This window comes from Prosopis cineraria, unplaced genomic scaffold, assembly GCF_029017545.1.
Source record: "Prosopis cineraria cultivar Desert tree isolate PC_DT_omini unplaced genomic scaffold, ASM2901754v1 PC11, whole genome shotgun sequence".
Lineage (NCBI taxonomy): Eukaryota > Viridiplantae > Streptophyta > Magnoliopsida > Fabales > Fabaceae > Prosopis > Prosopis cineraria.
The window spans coordinates 6,682,699-6,699,094 of record NW_026555342.1 but is presented as its reverse complement, the minus strand read 5'-3'; the positions used below and the strand labels follow the sequence as shown (position 1 = coordinate 6,699,094).

The following is a 16,396-nucleotide window of genomic DNA, read 5'->3' as shown; positions in this document are numbered from 1 at the left end:
TAATTAATTAATTCATAATAAACCCCATACAATATTCAATAACCTTCCTAGTCATTTCCTTCCACTAACTTGGTTATCAGTAGCAGCTAGCTAGAATCTTCCCGACGTTATTTCAATGGATTCACATTGATTCACGGTGTCAATAATTATGTCTCATTGATGGAACACTAGCTAGCTAGCTAGGGCATACTTTCCAAGATAGTACATATATCTAGCCTTGTGGACTATGTACATGCAAATGCATGCAACAAAAATATTAATGGATAATTAATTGTAATTAGCTACCATAAGTGTAATTCAATAAATATGTAAAACATTTTTGGAGGTTGACAAAAATAAGATTTTGTACCCATTTAAATTTCAGTTAAATATAATAAATTATAAAAAATAATTAATTAAGTAATAAATTTTAATCATAATTGATTGCGTTATATAACGCAATTTGTTTGAATACTATTTTTTATAATTAATTTTAATAAAATTAAAGATATTTGAATAATTCATTTAAAATTAATTTTAATTTTATAAATTATCATAAAAAATATTTTTTTTAAATTAAATTATTGATAAATTTGTATTTAATATTATTAAATTTGTTTATGAAATGAATTTTCTTTTTATTAAATTTTATGTTTTTTATAATTTTTTCTTAAACTTTTATTTATAATTTTTCTCAATTCCTTTGATCAACTTTTTCTCAGAAGCTTCGTAGATACAGCTTTCAAAAAAAATTAATTTTAACACTAATAATCGATTGATGACAAAAGTGATGTTTGGGTTTTTTTTTTTGGGGTTAAAATCGATTAGTTTGCCTAACCAAACAGGCACTTTTTTAATTATATTTGTTTAAATATTATCCTTTAATTCCCTCCTTATTACAGTTTATCTCTCAATTTAATATTTCACAAATAAGGTTATATCAAATGAAGAGTTTTTTTTTTTAAATTTTTATTTTCATTTTAAAAAAGTAAGATTATGAAGTTTATTTAATAAATTTTATTATTGTGTAATTTTGTTAAAAAGATATTTATCTTATAAACTAGTAGGACGGAGGGAGTATAATTAGTTTTAATAAATGCAGAGTTGGTTAGTCAAATTTGGTTTATAGTAAGGATGTATAGAAGGGAATATATAATTTGCACACGTTGTGCTTTAAAAATTATTTTTTATAAATAATGTTATGATATGAATAAATTAGATCTTAAAATTATGTGAGATTTCAAATTGCAAATTATTACCAAGGAACATGAACAGTGCAAATAATATTGTGGGGTTGTAGGGTTGGAGAAGGTGCATGTAGACGGTTGAATTGAAGCATGATGATGAAGAGAAGGAAGTGGTGGAGGACCAATTTAGATAAAACTCCAAGAGAGGGAAAACAACAAAGCAAGCTAAATGGCTGATCCATAAAACGAGCTACTTGACACACACTTTTGTCATAGAATGCTTTCATATGTACCATCTTCAAACATTTGTAGTACACCACCCCATGTGACAAGTTTCCTTGTCCCTACACGCACAAATTCACATCACACCCACCACCTAGCTTCGTCTTTCAATGTTTGTGGGGTGCACCCATCTATACTTTTGATTTTCCTCATGGATTCAACATTACTTACTAGCTATAGTAAAAATTAGGCCGACATCGATAATTGAATCGGTTAAAGAATTAACTTAGAAATTAATGATTAAAACTGTAATCATATCATGGTGGGATTGGTTTTAATTGGTTTCATGTCCTTTTTGCAAAACGCTTTTAACTACTTCACTAAAATAAAAAAAATAATGAATTTATTAAACATATTGTAAAAAATTTAAATTTACAATAAGGTAAAATTATATTGGAAAATAGCATGTAATAAATAACATTCTATATGTCTTATTTATATATATATATATATATAAGAGCTAAAGAATCATTTTAGAAAGTGCGACCAAAGGAGTATACATATTAATGAATTTCATTAAATATAATTTATAATTTTAATTTTTTACAAACTTTTAAAAGTACGTTTCATTAATAAGAAAGGGAGAAGGGAACTTATTCTGAGAGGGAAACAAATATTAGAACAATCATAACTAATGAAATCTTATTTTATTAAAATACTTTATATTTTAGAATATTAAATTTTACCTCCTGAAATATCTTATAATAAACTGAAATGGAAGGAGTAATATCTAAGTACTTATTGTTACTTTTATAGTTATATTCATTTTTGGAACTATTTGACATCATTTATCGATCAAATAACCATGCTACACATGGTACGGTGTCCTATGTGTTATGATGTCGTTATCTCCTCAAACTCTCACTCACTCTCTCTCTCTCTCTCTCTCTCTCTCTCTCTCTACTAGTTAATTCTGACTAAGTTTTGTTGAAAGCTTTACGAGTCTGAAACGATAATGATGCTTGTGACGGGTGTGTGTGTGACTGTGTGTGTAGCCAACCTGACCTGAAGTCCTTTTATATTTTTCCCAGAAGTTTCTTTCAGACAAGCCCGCCCTTATCCTACTGTTCCTCAACCAAATCAATTCCATGAAATTATGATTACACCTTTGGATTTTATTTTATTTTTGGCCTTTGGTCGCTTTCTTTCTTTATTTTCAAGCACACAGTTCATCGGTGTCTGGTCCTTCACGCGTATGTTTTGTTTACCTGCAATTTCAAATCATCCCCTACGTCTCTTTCAAATTACTAATATTGATAATGACATAATTCCTTTATTCTTGACTATTTTAATTTCCCTCTTCTAATTATTTAAACTTCATTATACATAATTATTGGGATTGGGAATTAGCAACCATCCCCAGGCAGAAGGAGAATTAACAACCTAAGTGAGCAAGAATAATAGAATGATATCTTATCATAACTCAAAATTTCAAAACTTAAATTTATAATTGTATACTAATCATCAAGTTTAATTAATTTTATTTGATGTAAGGTTTTTTACATTGACTGAAATTCAATTATTACTGTATCATATATCTATCAATTTATTATGTACATCCATGACTATACATTACACATATCGATATGAAGAGGAATAAATTAAATGAGGATAATTAATTTCAATTGACAATTTAGTGGAGCCAAATTTGAATATGACAAAAAAGTCTATTATAATTAGAACAATAAATGAGAAGCCAGACTGATGGAGTTTGGGTTGCGTCATTTTCTTAGAATTTTTCTAATGGAGGCTACTAGATTAGCACCAAGGGAACGAATTTGAAATTAATTCCTTAGTATATAATAAATATTCCTTGAATTATAGTTAGTGAATATAATAAAAAATGAACATTAAAAATCTCTTTATTTTTGTCATGAGTCACGTACTTTATCAAAACTATTAATAATTAATTATGGAACCCCACATGATAAAAAGGGTGTGTGTGTGTCTCTTTAAAATCTATCTCTAATCGTGACGTAGATGGATGAATATTGATTCTTTGTCTTTCATTATTTTTTAAATAAATTTTATAAATGGTTTTTATTTTCTTTGTCATTATCTTGATAAACTCAATCGTAGTTGTATTATTATAAAGTCTGCATGATTTAATTAAATACACGTACGAGTGTTTGACAAGTGGAATCCTATAATTAAAATTAATAAACTGCGCCACTCTTAATCAGTTTATTTTTAAAGGTTGATTATCTCACTCCCAACTTATTGTATACGTCTAATTAATCCGTTGATATCGAGGGCTTTAATTATTTGTTTAATCTCGTAATTAGCGTGATTGGAGCCACCACATGGCGTGCATGCGTGATCAGAAGTTTAACGTACACTATATTAATACGTTTTCACTTGTGCAAGTAATGTAATAGTGCAATTAATTAGGGGGTACTTATTGTTTAATTTAATAAAGCAGGTGTCAAAGTGACGGTATAATTTGTAATTATGTATGCGACTCTAGAAGACGAAAAGTACATACATGGATACATGTTAAATTCTTATTAGGTTAATCTATGTAGACATTTTTAATTATCATTATGAATCTAAAAATATTAATTAGAGTGATTAACAAATAACTCCGTTTCTTTAAAAGAAAGAAGAGAGATTATGCACGTATCAGTATTTCAGCTAGGAAATGCTCAATGTACAATGTGTTTGCATTATATAAGAGCGCGCAATAATTCATTCTCGATTTCACATACGAAAAGTAGTGATTAATCTAATGATCGTCGAAAATTTAAAAAAAAAAACTTAATTTTTGCCCGATGTTTAATTTTAGTAGTGATTTTTATTTTCCCAAAAAAAATAAGCGGTGTATTTAGACTATATATAATATTTAATGGAGGGAAGAAACTATTCACACATAGCTTTTCATTGAGGTAATAAGGGTTATTATGTTTTGTATAATAAATAGATAAATATACAGTATACACTATACATAGTACTAATTGCTTTTGTTGTTGTTAATGTTGTTGTGAGGCAAAATGACAAGGCATAATTATGCGTGTCATCTGTTTTGTACTCTCAGGAATTTTCAAAACTGAATTAATAATATTGCCCCAAGTAAATAATTGTTTGGTTTTTTAAAATTTGTTTTTAGTGCAAAATTTGAGAAATTATTAAACCCTAGCTATTCTTTGAAGATCATAATAATGTTGGACATGAGAGATATTTACAGACCAAGTTTATCTAACATTCAATTTAATATTATTAATTATGAATTACAGTATGAGAAACAGCTAATGATGACAATTCAATAGAGAGAATTTAAAGCAAAAGAGACAATCATCCAACACCTAAAAGAGATGGAGGGATCATTATTGTTAATTTTCTGTTGGATATATATTTGATTTGGTCCTACATTTATACAATAAAGCTACTTTCAGGTGACAAATATCTAATTTTTTATTATTACTTATTATTAGTGCTTTTTACCCAACATGCACATATTCACCTAATTAATTTTAATTGAAAAAAATTGCAACTGGACCTGTCATGTCAGATTAAACAACAACAAGATGATTAACACTGTAATTTAGGACAAAATTAAATTAAAAACAAGCATTTGGGAGGCAATTAATGATAATTAATCATTTTCAATAACTGCACCGCCACCCTGCTTTCTCACAACTTGCCCATCTATTTTATTGTAATTATCATTCGTAAATTATTAACTAACGAGCTCATATATATATATATATATATATAACCGAACTTAGAAGAAAGGAATCAAATCAAATCATGCATTAAGATCATCAAAACCCATTTCATAATGTTAGGTGAAACGTTGATCAATGAAAAGACAATGACAAATAAATATATAATCTGCCGATCCAATGTGCCTTTGATTAATTAATTAATTAAGCTGCCGCCTGATTTGATCGATGCTCCTCAATTTTCTGTTTCTTCTTATTGTTTTTGATTAGTTACATATTCAGTAATAATATTATAAATATAATTATGAAGTGTAAGTAGGATTAGATAAGAGCATTAACCATCTTCAGTTTTTCTTCTTTGGCTTTACATGACTCGTGAAGCTGCAGCCTCTGATTAAAGATGAACACAACATATTGACTTTCTCAAAATCATTTTTGGTCTGTTATCAATGATGTGGACGAAATAATAAATAACAATAATAATAATACAAAACGTCAGCATGTGGTAATTTTTTGAATTATTTTACTAATTCAAGAAAAATCAAATCCATGCCTGTTCTTTGACATGATAATATTAATTGGATTAGTTGAAGAGTGCTGAGTTATACAATTATTCCGTAGCCATGAAAATAGAAAATAGAGTGATTAACATGAAAGCTTCCAAAGGATATAATTAAAAAGTAACTGATCATAAAGCATTAATTAAGCTCCCAAAGGATATCTAAAATTGAATAAATTAAAACAATATAATGTCAATGAACATTGTTACATATGATATGTTAATTATAGTAACTCAACAATTAATAAGAAGTCTAAACTACTCATAACTTGTGATTTGTGAACATTATGTGTTATTTCTATAAGTCAATTGGCAAATAGTTTTGCCTACTTATTCTAACAAATTGAGTTTATCCAAGAATATAATGTACTGTAGTTTCAGATGGGGAGGAAACAAATCAACTTTCCATCTCTCAGATTGTATGGTAATTAATATAAAAAAAATGATTCATTCAGTCGTAATTAATGTTACAAATCCTCAGAAGTCAATTTACATATATACGATATCAAAATTGCATAAATTAATGATTTTTCAATTAATATATATGAATGAAAAAGAAGAACAAGATAGAATTCAAAATCCACAGGCTACTTAGAAGCCTGAAAAGTGTGAGATGAGGCACATATATTTAACAGCCCTTGGAGAGTTGAAGGATCATGTTGCTAATTAAATCTCACACTTCCAACACCTGAACCTCAAAATCTCACCTTAAAACTAGAATAATCCCTCGAGTCATTGTATTGGAAGCCTTTTAATTTACTCCTGTAAAAAAATAATAAAATTCATGTTAGTTATACACATATATAATTATTGGTGATTCGATTTGAATTGTAAAGTCACTGGCTCGAACATTTTTCATTTTTTTTTTTGGATAATTACATGAAGTAGACTCTACAGATAATAGAAATTATTTTATTTATAATAGTTAGGATTCGAGTCCTCAATCATCATTTGTTTAAATATTTGTAGCAATTTGACAAAAATATACAAAATGGACATGGTATATTAGAAGATATTTAAGTAGCGAAAACTCCTCTTTATTTTTAATTATATTATTCGTTTTTCATAACTAGTTAATGATATGGGCGGTCATGAATTTTATATTTTATATTAATATTGACATTAATTAATATATTTTATTAAAATCATGAAATTAAGAACGGAAATATTTTGAAGTTTAAATTTTTACTTTACTTTTTCATTAATTAATTAGAGAAATAAGGGCCCTAATTCCAATAAGTCTAGCCCGCAATTGAACTTATACATGCTGTGAAATGGGCTTTGAGTACTGGACTCAAACTTATAAATGGTGGCCTGAAGTAGAACACTTCCCTCCATGGGAAACTGACGTGTGAATAATTTTATTTTATTTTTTGTGAATGAAAAAGAACGTCATCAACGAAAACCATTGTACAAGCACTGCAAATACAAAGCACTCGCATTTTCCGGGGAAGTTTATAGGACACCTAAGAAGCCTGTTTACTAGGGAAAATGCCAATAGAGATCATTTGACCAGACTCATTCTAAATCAAAGCCCCTAAATTTTCAAAATATCACTAATTTAAAGGTTCTGATTTGATATTAAATTTATGAGAGAAATAAAAAAATTACCCTTCATTTAAATTAATATCAAAACTGTCATATTTCATTTATTTATTGCCTTACTTCACTTGATTTCATTTTAATTGTTTAGATCATCTTAAGATAACTTATTAATTCATATATTATATATTGTTTATTTACTTAGAGACTATTGTTCATTATCCTACTTCACTAATTCATTACCTACTTTTACTTAATTTCATTGTAGAGAATTCAACAAGTGAAGTAGGATAATGAATAACATTACATAAGTAAATGAACGAATAAAGTATGGTAATAAACAAGTGAAGTATGATAGTTTTGATATTAATATAAAAGGAGCAATTTTTTCATTTTCCTTGTAAATTTAATTTCAAATCAGGACTCATGAATTGCAGTGATATTTTATAAATTTAGGAACTTTGATTCAAAATAAATTTAATCAAGGGATCTTTATTGATATTTTTCCTTCATACTATTTCCGCATCTCACAGTTGAAGCCCACGGGTCCAGACTTTTGGACTAGGAACGAAAGATGCCAGAATCATAGTACGACTAAACTTGCTTCGCCTGATTATCGATAATTTGAAGAGAGAGGATATTTATGCAGCTTCCTTAATTCAGTTTATAACCATACAAGGTACTTCCTCCATTAAAAAATTAAATGTTAAAAAATACAAGATATTTTTAGAAGTGTAATCATTATCTTTTTTCAAAAATACCCCTATTAATAATAACTTTATATTTATTATAAAATATTTTATAAGAATAAATATGAAAAGAGTTAGTTAAAAAGTATTTAACTATTTTATTAAAAAATAAAATTTAATTAAAAACACCTCACATTTTTTTAAGGAAGAGAGTATGCTTTAAATTGTTTTTTTGTTCCTGTTTTGGTCTGCCAATTCGAACTTGCAATTTGCAAGTTGCTACAAGTTTCCATGGCATGCTATAAATTGTTTTGATGCCAGGTCAATCATGGATTTTATTCCAGTCGCATCAAGCAATCCCCGTCTTGACAACATATCTATCACGGCAGGTTGAATCAATAAAAATATATACAACACAAATATTAGTAAAATCCTTATGACATGGTTCCATATTTTCCCATTCTTTACTTGATTTATGCATGCTCCGTAAACTGCTTTGACCAAGTCTTTCTAAGAATGCCAATCTTCCCATATCTTACCTTTCCATGGGCAAAGCGGGATCCCAAGATCAAAAAGCATATATAGTACAAATTTTGTATTAACTCTGGGGAGGCCAAACATGTACAACACTAGTATAACAATTGAAAATTTGTGTCTCCCTTCCTTTGCCACTGACTTTTTTTAAACTAATATTAAGCTAGAGTTCTAGACATCTTCCTTCTAACTATTGGAGGATACATAAATTTGAGATGAGATGCAAAAGGAAGGGTCAATTTTAACAGAATTTCATATTTGTCAAAGTAATCTTCCATCATATTGTAAAAGATCTGGTGGCTGGCAGCAAGTTACCAATATATGGGGACAAGCTAACTTGTACTACATACAGAGTCATGACATGCACTGATATTTTCTCTCATACATAATCACAAAACGTTTCACATAACAAGAGAAAATGTTTCAAGCAGAATCGTGCTCACTTTCCACAGTTGAACCCATGACAGACAGATAGGACGATTATGAGGATGAGCGCAATCAAAATTCCCAATACAATAAGCTTGATCTTCATGTTTTGTAACCACATTTTCCGACGGATTTTGGTCCCGGAATTCCTGAAGTCTTGTGCCTGAAACAAAATCATTTTTCCCATCAAAAGGCAAGGGGGAAACAGTTAAAATTGGAATCAGGAAGCAGACGACTCTATTTTCTTTTTGACTTTTCCAACCAGCAGCCACGAGTATCCTAGTCGCAAGAGGACATTAATCCTTGAACATCAAATCAGCACCAGACGTTCTGTAGAAATCGATGTTTTGAAAACTAGACCAGATATTGAAACTGTCAAAACTTTGGTAAGGTGTAGCCTATGTTGGGAAACCTGTTGGAAACGGGTTTTTGCAACTTTCAAAACAAAAGCTACTCTCACATTACTTTGGTAAAAACCATGTTTTGTTCAAGACCAAAGGTCTTCTAAATACACATTCAATTCAAATCGGTAGTAATAAAATTCATACAATTTCACTTCATACATTAAAATACTACATAGAAAATCACATATTGAACTTAAATAAGTTAATATCCATTCCTAATCACATATTGAACTTAAAATAATTACTACCTCTGGTCTCAAATATAAGATACTCATACCCACCTCTCACAGACTAGTAGAGTTAGGCTAATTAAATTTGTAGCAAAACATAATTTTTTGTAAAACTTGCCCTCAATCAATGGTTGATATTTCTTCTTATGAATCCCAAACTTCTCATGTTTTATCTAATGATGGGAATTTTAAAGGGAGGGGAGCATTTAATGACCTAGGGAGCACCTTCTATTTTGGGACTCTATTGACCTTTCCAGGCTTCTATTGAATCGAGAAATAAGTTTGATTGTCCATGCTTTTTATAGAATATATGTAAGGTATCCTCTGGATAATTCAAATCAAATCAACTGGATGTCCGACTCAGGTCTCTATAACATGACTGATCAATAAAAATACTCTAACACTCCACCTCTGAACCAGCAAAACAACCCAACAAGTATTTATATTTGAGACTGAAGGTAGTATACTTACACAATAGTTAAATAGTTAAGTATAGGAAGAAAAAATTTATCCTAATAATGATGCTTTTTTGCACTAACAAAAACAACAAACTGGCTGGTTTTCCTGATGTTTTTCCAGTTTTTCACCAGCTTGATGAGTAGTTCTATTTTAGGAACATATTACTTTGGGTCCTACATTTTGCTCAAATTTTACTATAAGTTCCTACACTTTTTTTCCGGTGTTCTAAATCCCTACACTTTTTTTTCTTAGTGTTTTAGGTCTCTCCATAAGCAGTGTTATAAAGAGCTAAACCATCAGGGAAAAAAGTGCACGGACCTGAAATGCTGGAAAAAAAAGTACATAGACGTATAGCAAAACTTGTGCAAAGTGAAGGGGCCCAAAGTTATGTTTTCCCTTCTATTTTTAAGCAATTCTGTAAAATTCTGGACCAGTTTGGGTACCAGTTCTTTGTTTCTTTCATAATACTAGTAGAAGCTAAAGGAAACATTCAAGGAAAGTAGAATACTCACATATTCGTCTAAGCATTTGCATAATAAACCTTCAAGCATAAACAGGCGGAGCCACATGCGACACATTAATACACACTAACCTGGTGATGAAGGTTCTCAGTCTTGTCTACCAGAAGCTCTATCTTTTCCCCCCTATCCAGAACCTACATTAGATTATAAACACATAATTTAACATGAATAGATGTCCTTGTATGCATAATACTCCTTGGGATAAAGAAACAGCAAATAATCCACGTCAGCATAACTAAAATAAATATACATGAACACTTGAATAAAAGAAGTTCAAAGAAGCATCCCAGTTATAGTTAAACTACCATTTATTGCTATTGGCCTTAATGACTGAAATGAAGCTCTGACAAAATGAAAATCAACAACATCTAAGTTTTAAATAATTTCTCTTCACTCTCCACACACTCTTCTTTCTCAAATTAGGCTGTCAAGTTATTTTAAGCTATGCCACCAAATCCATTTTTCAAGTTGTATCCCAGAAAAGCAGTTATTTATCTTCAAAAAGAGAAGAGCAGGACCTGTCAACCTAGAAGAATTAAGCTCTGATTTAAGTGGTGAGAGGTCTTTCCATTTAGATCCACCACACAAAGTGGCTTCATGTGTGAGTATCTGGATCTTAAGGGTTAAGTCTTATTCAGCGGTCATTCTGAAGGTAAATTTAGCCATTTAGGAGATGGAATGCATATCAAGCGACATATTGGTGCTGGATCAGACTTTGAAGGAAAACGCACATCAGACGGCTCAGTTTCATAAAAACATAGAAGTAGTGAATTTTGTGTCTAAAATTTTAAAAGTCATTCTCATTGGTGAATTGAGTTGGATTTTTTTTTTTTTTCCTAAACCAAACCCAAGAATAAAACCTATTAAACTAGCATTAGCAGATTTGTGGTTGGGCTCATAAAATGATTAGCCAAAACTAGCATATAGTCATATACATCTTACGTATGAAGTTTAACTGTCATGTGCATGTAGTTCTGATGCTTCGCTCTTTGTATTCTACAGTCATTATTGTTTATAACATAATTGACCAAATTCATATTTTCCAAGATAACTATTGCAGAATCTTTGTATTATACTTTCTAAAACTAATGCTGCTAACCAGTAAATTTCTACCTTTTCAATATTCTCCATCATGACACCTTTAACTTCTGAAACCTGAGCTTTCACCTTTGCAAGCTTGCTTATCTCTTCAGGGTGCTCAACACAGTACAGCATATGTTCCTTCAATTTTGGCCTGCATTAAAGACTATCTTATACCAATGCATGTACAGGAATCATCCTCCAACATTTAACTTGTTAATTTTAAAACAAAAGCAAAATACCCAAACTCCTTGTTAAGGCTATTGGCAGTAGCAGTAGCAGCTTTTCCACCACCATATTTGGCCACGAAATCATCCTTGACACGCTCAAGAAAAGCCATGGGTACCTGTCTTCCAATTGACTCATCTGCAACGACACAATATGCTACAAGATACCAAAAGTCAGTCATCTATCAACAGAAAAAAAACCTTCAAAATTTACAGTAGCCTCTAACAAAATTGCAGACATAGGTGATTCCAAGATCACAAAGATAAAAAAAAAAAAAACTAGAATTGCAGAAAATTTCTTTTGAAGAAAATCTCAACCCAGCCTGAATTCAAGCATAGAGTTAAGAAGAATATATAGGTATAATGGATCATTTATTGACCATTCTATAGGCAGAAATTTTGATCATATTTGGCCTATCAGAAGAGGTCTAAATTAACTGTCACTCAAGCACAGTAGTTATTAAAATTCAATACTATGGACAAAGAAAAATGAAAGTATTACTGTAAATTATCAATCAAAATTTGAATTAGTTTCAAATCTTACAGTCCAGTTATAACCTATAAACCCCAATATTGTTTTCTTTTCCTTTTCCTCCTTCCATAATACAAGCATTATAACGAGCCTTATCCCACTAGACAGAGTCGGCTATATGAATTGCAGTATTGCACGATTACATTGTGCTCTATCATAATAAAGGCATTAGTTTGTGCCAAATATGTCCAACAAGGCTAGAAGGCAACTCTTGTCCTCCCAGCAATACATGCATCTTCAAATTATGTAAATTTGTAAAGGTTAAAAGCTGAAAAATATAAAAGTGCACAACAATTAAATAGTGTTAAGAAAAAGACTCTAAGGATTGCAAACAAACAAAGGCTAGTTTTTCTACTATAAGAGCAAGAGCTCCAACTCCCTTTTTCTCTAAATATATTTTGTTCATAGGTCTACAAGACAACTTTTTGGCAGAGACATTTGATGATCACTAGCACGGAACATAAATTAATTACAGGAGATTTCAGATTTCAGATTTCATACTTGAAAACCTTGTTCCAGCTCTTATTTTGCTTTACTAGCATCTGTTTTATATTATAGATCTATGAAAAATATGTTAAAGTAAAATTTTTCAAGATTTGAAGAGTGGAAGCATCTAAAGGCAGAAGCTTCGATGACTGACTGATCTATCTCTCTCGCCATTTCAGCATTGCAAGCGTTAAAGAGGAAATAGTAGACCTAAAATAGACCAAACGACCATCTAACAAGTTAGTTAATATGAATAGCGCGAAAATACTAGACAGGTGCCTTAGAGAGCTAACAACATCCTTAAGTAATTTCACGCTCCAACTCGTAATCTCGGAAAATGTGGGCTCCAATACACATGGCATGGCATGATCTAATGTATTTTAATATTTTTCTCTTTTTAGTTTGCATATGTTAGGGGAACACGCTAGGAGTGGGACGCTAAGAAAATATCAACATATTACAGCTGAACCTATTGTATTTTGGATCAAAGAAAACAGTGACTATCAGAAGCAAATAATAAACATGAAACCGTGATTTTACTATGATGAAGTTATCTAAGAAGGATTAGCAAAAGGAGATTTCGAAAACCACCAAATCGCACTTGAACTTTCCGTCTGATAACCCTATATTCAGAAACTATCATATCTAGCTATATAATTCTTTCTAGTTAAGGGGAGCTTGCACTCGAATCACAAATCAAATCATCTCTACTCAGAAGACTAGAAATTAAATTAAGAAAGGAAGGCCTACTGTAGCCATTGTCAACGAGATAGTTGAAGGTGTGACCATCACAGTTGTAAGTGAACTTGTTGTTGGTAGCTGGAAGCTTCTGGAGGCACTGAAAGGCGATGGAATTGAAGTTGCCACTGAATTCGGTGTAGTCGGCAAGAATCAGAGTTCCTCGAGAAACGAAGGCATAGATCAGAGGCTTCTGGCTCATCTTGTCGTCCCTGAATAGCTTGCTAGGGATTCAAAAGAGAGATCGATCGGAGATCAGATTTCTCGGTGAAACAGTTTTCGCGTTGTAAGGAGACCAGCCTTTATCTTTTTGGCTTTGCTTCTTTTCTTCCCTAGGGAGAAGTTAAAAATACAATAGGAAGGAGGGTTTTAATTCGCAAGTTTGAAAAGTTTCCCATTTCGAAGGTTTTGTGGTTTTAGCGAGTGGTGGTTTAACCAAAGTAACAATAATAATGGATATTTTTGAAATAATACAGTTTTAATGAAGAATCACATCTAAATTCTCTAAAAAATTAATTACAAATAAAAAACAATAACAAATCTCATTAAAAAAATTATATTTTTATTTTAATAATAATTTATTTTATATTAATTTTTATTTATAATTTTTTTTAGGGGGACGGGATGTGATTTTCCTTAATTTTAAATTTTTAAATTTTTTTTAATTATCAATTTAGTTCATAAATTTTAAGTCATTGTAATGATATATCAAGTCAAAAAACCTATAAAAATTAAGTTGTTTTGAATTAAAAAACTATAAGTATTAAATTATTTTAAATTTAAATTCAAAGACTAAAATAATAATTGAGGAAAAGTTACCCCTCAATTAAAAAATATTAGGAATTTTTTCTGAGGTAGAATGTTAAAGCACTTTAGATCTTTCAATGTATAATTAATAAAATTTTTAAAAAAATATTCTTGATTAAGAATGTAATTAATAAGATTTTTTTAAGTAAACTGTCCTATTAAATAGAGAAAATAAAAAAATATTGTGTAATTTAAAAAATAATTAACTAGTTTGTTAGAAGTGTGATTTAATTTAAAATATTTTATAATATTGAACTGACAAAGTAAATATTGAAAATTATTTTTTCTCACATTTTTTTGACCTCAAAAAATTAATACTTCAGAAAAACAGTTTGCCATAACCTGTATAAATTTCACTCACAAGGCATCCCTCCGAGTAAGATTAATTTAATTTCATGGGATCCAATTATATGTTTGTAATTTGAATTATTTATTAAATTTTATAATGTGAAAAAAATTTAATTTGATACTTCTCCCTTGGTTTTTTCAGAAAATGACAAAAAATATTCTTCAAATATACAAATGACAATAATAAAACTAGTCATTTCTTGAAATATACAAGTAATTTTTATACTTTCTTTCTGCAAATTTATTTATTGATCAAATGCAGCTAAAGTAATCATTTTAAAAATAAAGTAGTCATTTTTTAATTCATTTTTTTTCATGGAGAGCAAATGCAATAATAATAAAACAAAATTACAACGAAGACAATAATACTAACACACCCAAGACCAACCAAAGGCTCATAACCCATACTAAGATAGTGTAAAAATACGATATCTTTATACAAGTGAAGAAACTTAACAAGTCTAAAGAAAATGTAAAAAGAACATGCATAACAAGATAAATTGAGAGAAACCACCCTATAGATGCAAAGATAATTTCATTCTTCATGAGAAAGGAAAAATGAAAAAGCTGTGCTACTATACTAAACTTTGTAAAGGTAACATTGACACCTACCCTTGAAGTGTTTGATGAAAACAATGAAGAGGGATCTGGCAGATAAGCCAAATCTAGAGTCATAGTAGAGAAAAACTTTGCACACCAGAAGAAGTCCCTAATTCCCATATTGACCACACAAATAATGATGTATAGTTCATCATCATAAGTTTTACGCATCATGATATGATCCTCTAATTTACTCATCAGCATTGGCCAAGTCACCTCATAATAACAAAACCTAAAAAAAAAAAACATCAAAATGAAAAACATTCTCATGAAGCCCAATTCAGAGAACCAACATTAGAATGCTTTTTAATCTACTTGTTGAGATGATAAATAAAGAAAACCCCTTAAAACATTAAACACAATGCATGATAGAGACAAAACAAAGATAAGAAACAATAGATAACACAAAATACTTCCCAAGACTTTAATTCGACTTATCCTGCAATAGACAAAAAACACACTCGAACACACAAAGCAAACCAAAACACAAAGTTGAAAGCAAATAATAGTAACATAAACCCAATGTATAAAAATATCAAACAATTAAAGTATGGATTGAGAAAATCAAGAAAACTCAAATTAGGTTCCCTATTAAGGCTCGAGAAGTAAAGAAACAACTTGTGAGTAGGATGAAAGCTAACAACCCTCTTATTTCTTATGCCATACCAATCTCCAAAATCATGTTTAGGTTCATTAAAATCATCTTCTATGAGTATAGATCGAGAGGAGAGCCAAGAACATTGCATGGACAAAGACTTTTCAACAAATGAACTCGCAAACAACATTTTATATCAAAAATTTAAATTCTACGAGAAGGAATCGCTAGAGAAACAAATTGAGTCAATTAAATTTGCTACTCTTATTCCCTTATTTTATGTTATTTGATTTTCTTGAAAAAACAACTTTGTACCTCTTAGAGTCTTTGACAAATATAAGACGTTTTAAACTAGGTGCAACTACAAGCAAATTGATATCCATGTTGATAACATCATTAGATTCATACTTGATTTTAACAAGAAACTTTTGCCCCTTTCTCGGAATTAAATTTTTAGAATAATAATAGAGATATTTTATAAGGATTAATTAATTTAATTTAATCTTAAG

At 29.9% G+C, this 16,396-nt stretch overlaps 1 protein-coding gene across 1 annotated transcript; it reads right to left on the bottom strand.

The window, feature by feature from the left end:
* Positions 1-8,663: 8,663 nt before the first annotated feature.
* On the bottom strand, positions 8,664-13,905 carry LOC129285861 (vesicle-associated membrane protein 721-like). Its single transcript, XM_054921800.1, has 5 exons — positions 13,550-13,905; positions 11,797-11,938; positions 11,588-11,708; positions 10,546-10,608; positions 8,664-9,023 (listed from the first exon to the last, which is right to left on the bottom strand). Exons 1-5 carry the CDS (start codon positions 13,737-13,739, stop codon positions 8,874-8,876), a joined length of 666 nt encoding a protein of 221 aa, XP_054777775.1. The 5' UTR covers positions 13,740-13,905; the 3' UTR covers positions 8,664-8,873.
* Positions 13,906-16,396: the final 2,491 nt, after the last annotated feature.

Excerpts from the sequence above, each read along its gene's own strand:
- LOC129285861 (XM_054921800.1), bottom strand. The coding sequence starts at position 13,739 with ATGAGCCAGAAGCCTCTGATCTATGCCTTCGTTTCTCGAGGAACTCTG. Across the intron at positions 10,609-11,587 it reads TGATGGAGAATATTGAAAAG|GTTCTGGATAGGGGGGAAAA; the intron begins GTAGAAATTTAC and ends AATCTAATGTAG. Across the intron at positions 9,024-10,545 it reads CTGAGAACCTTCATCACCAG|GCACAAGACTTCAGGAATTC; the intron begins GTTAGTGTGTAT and ends ATTTTGTTTCAG.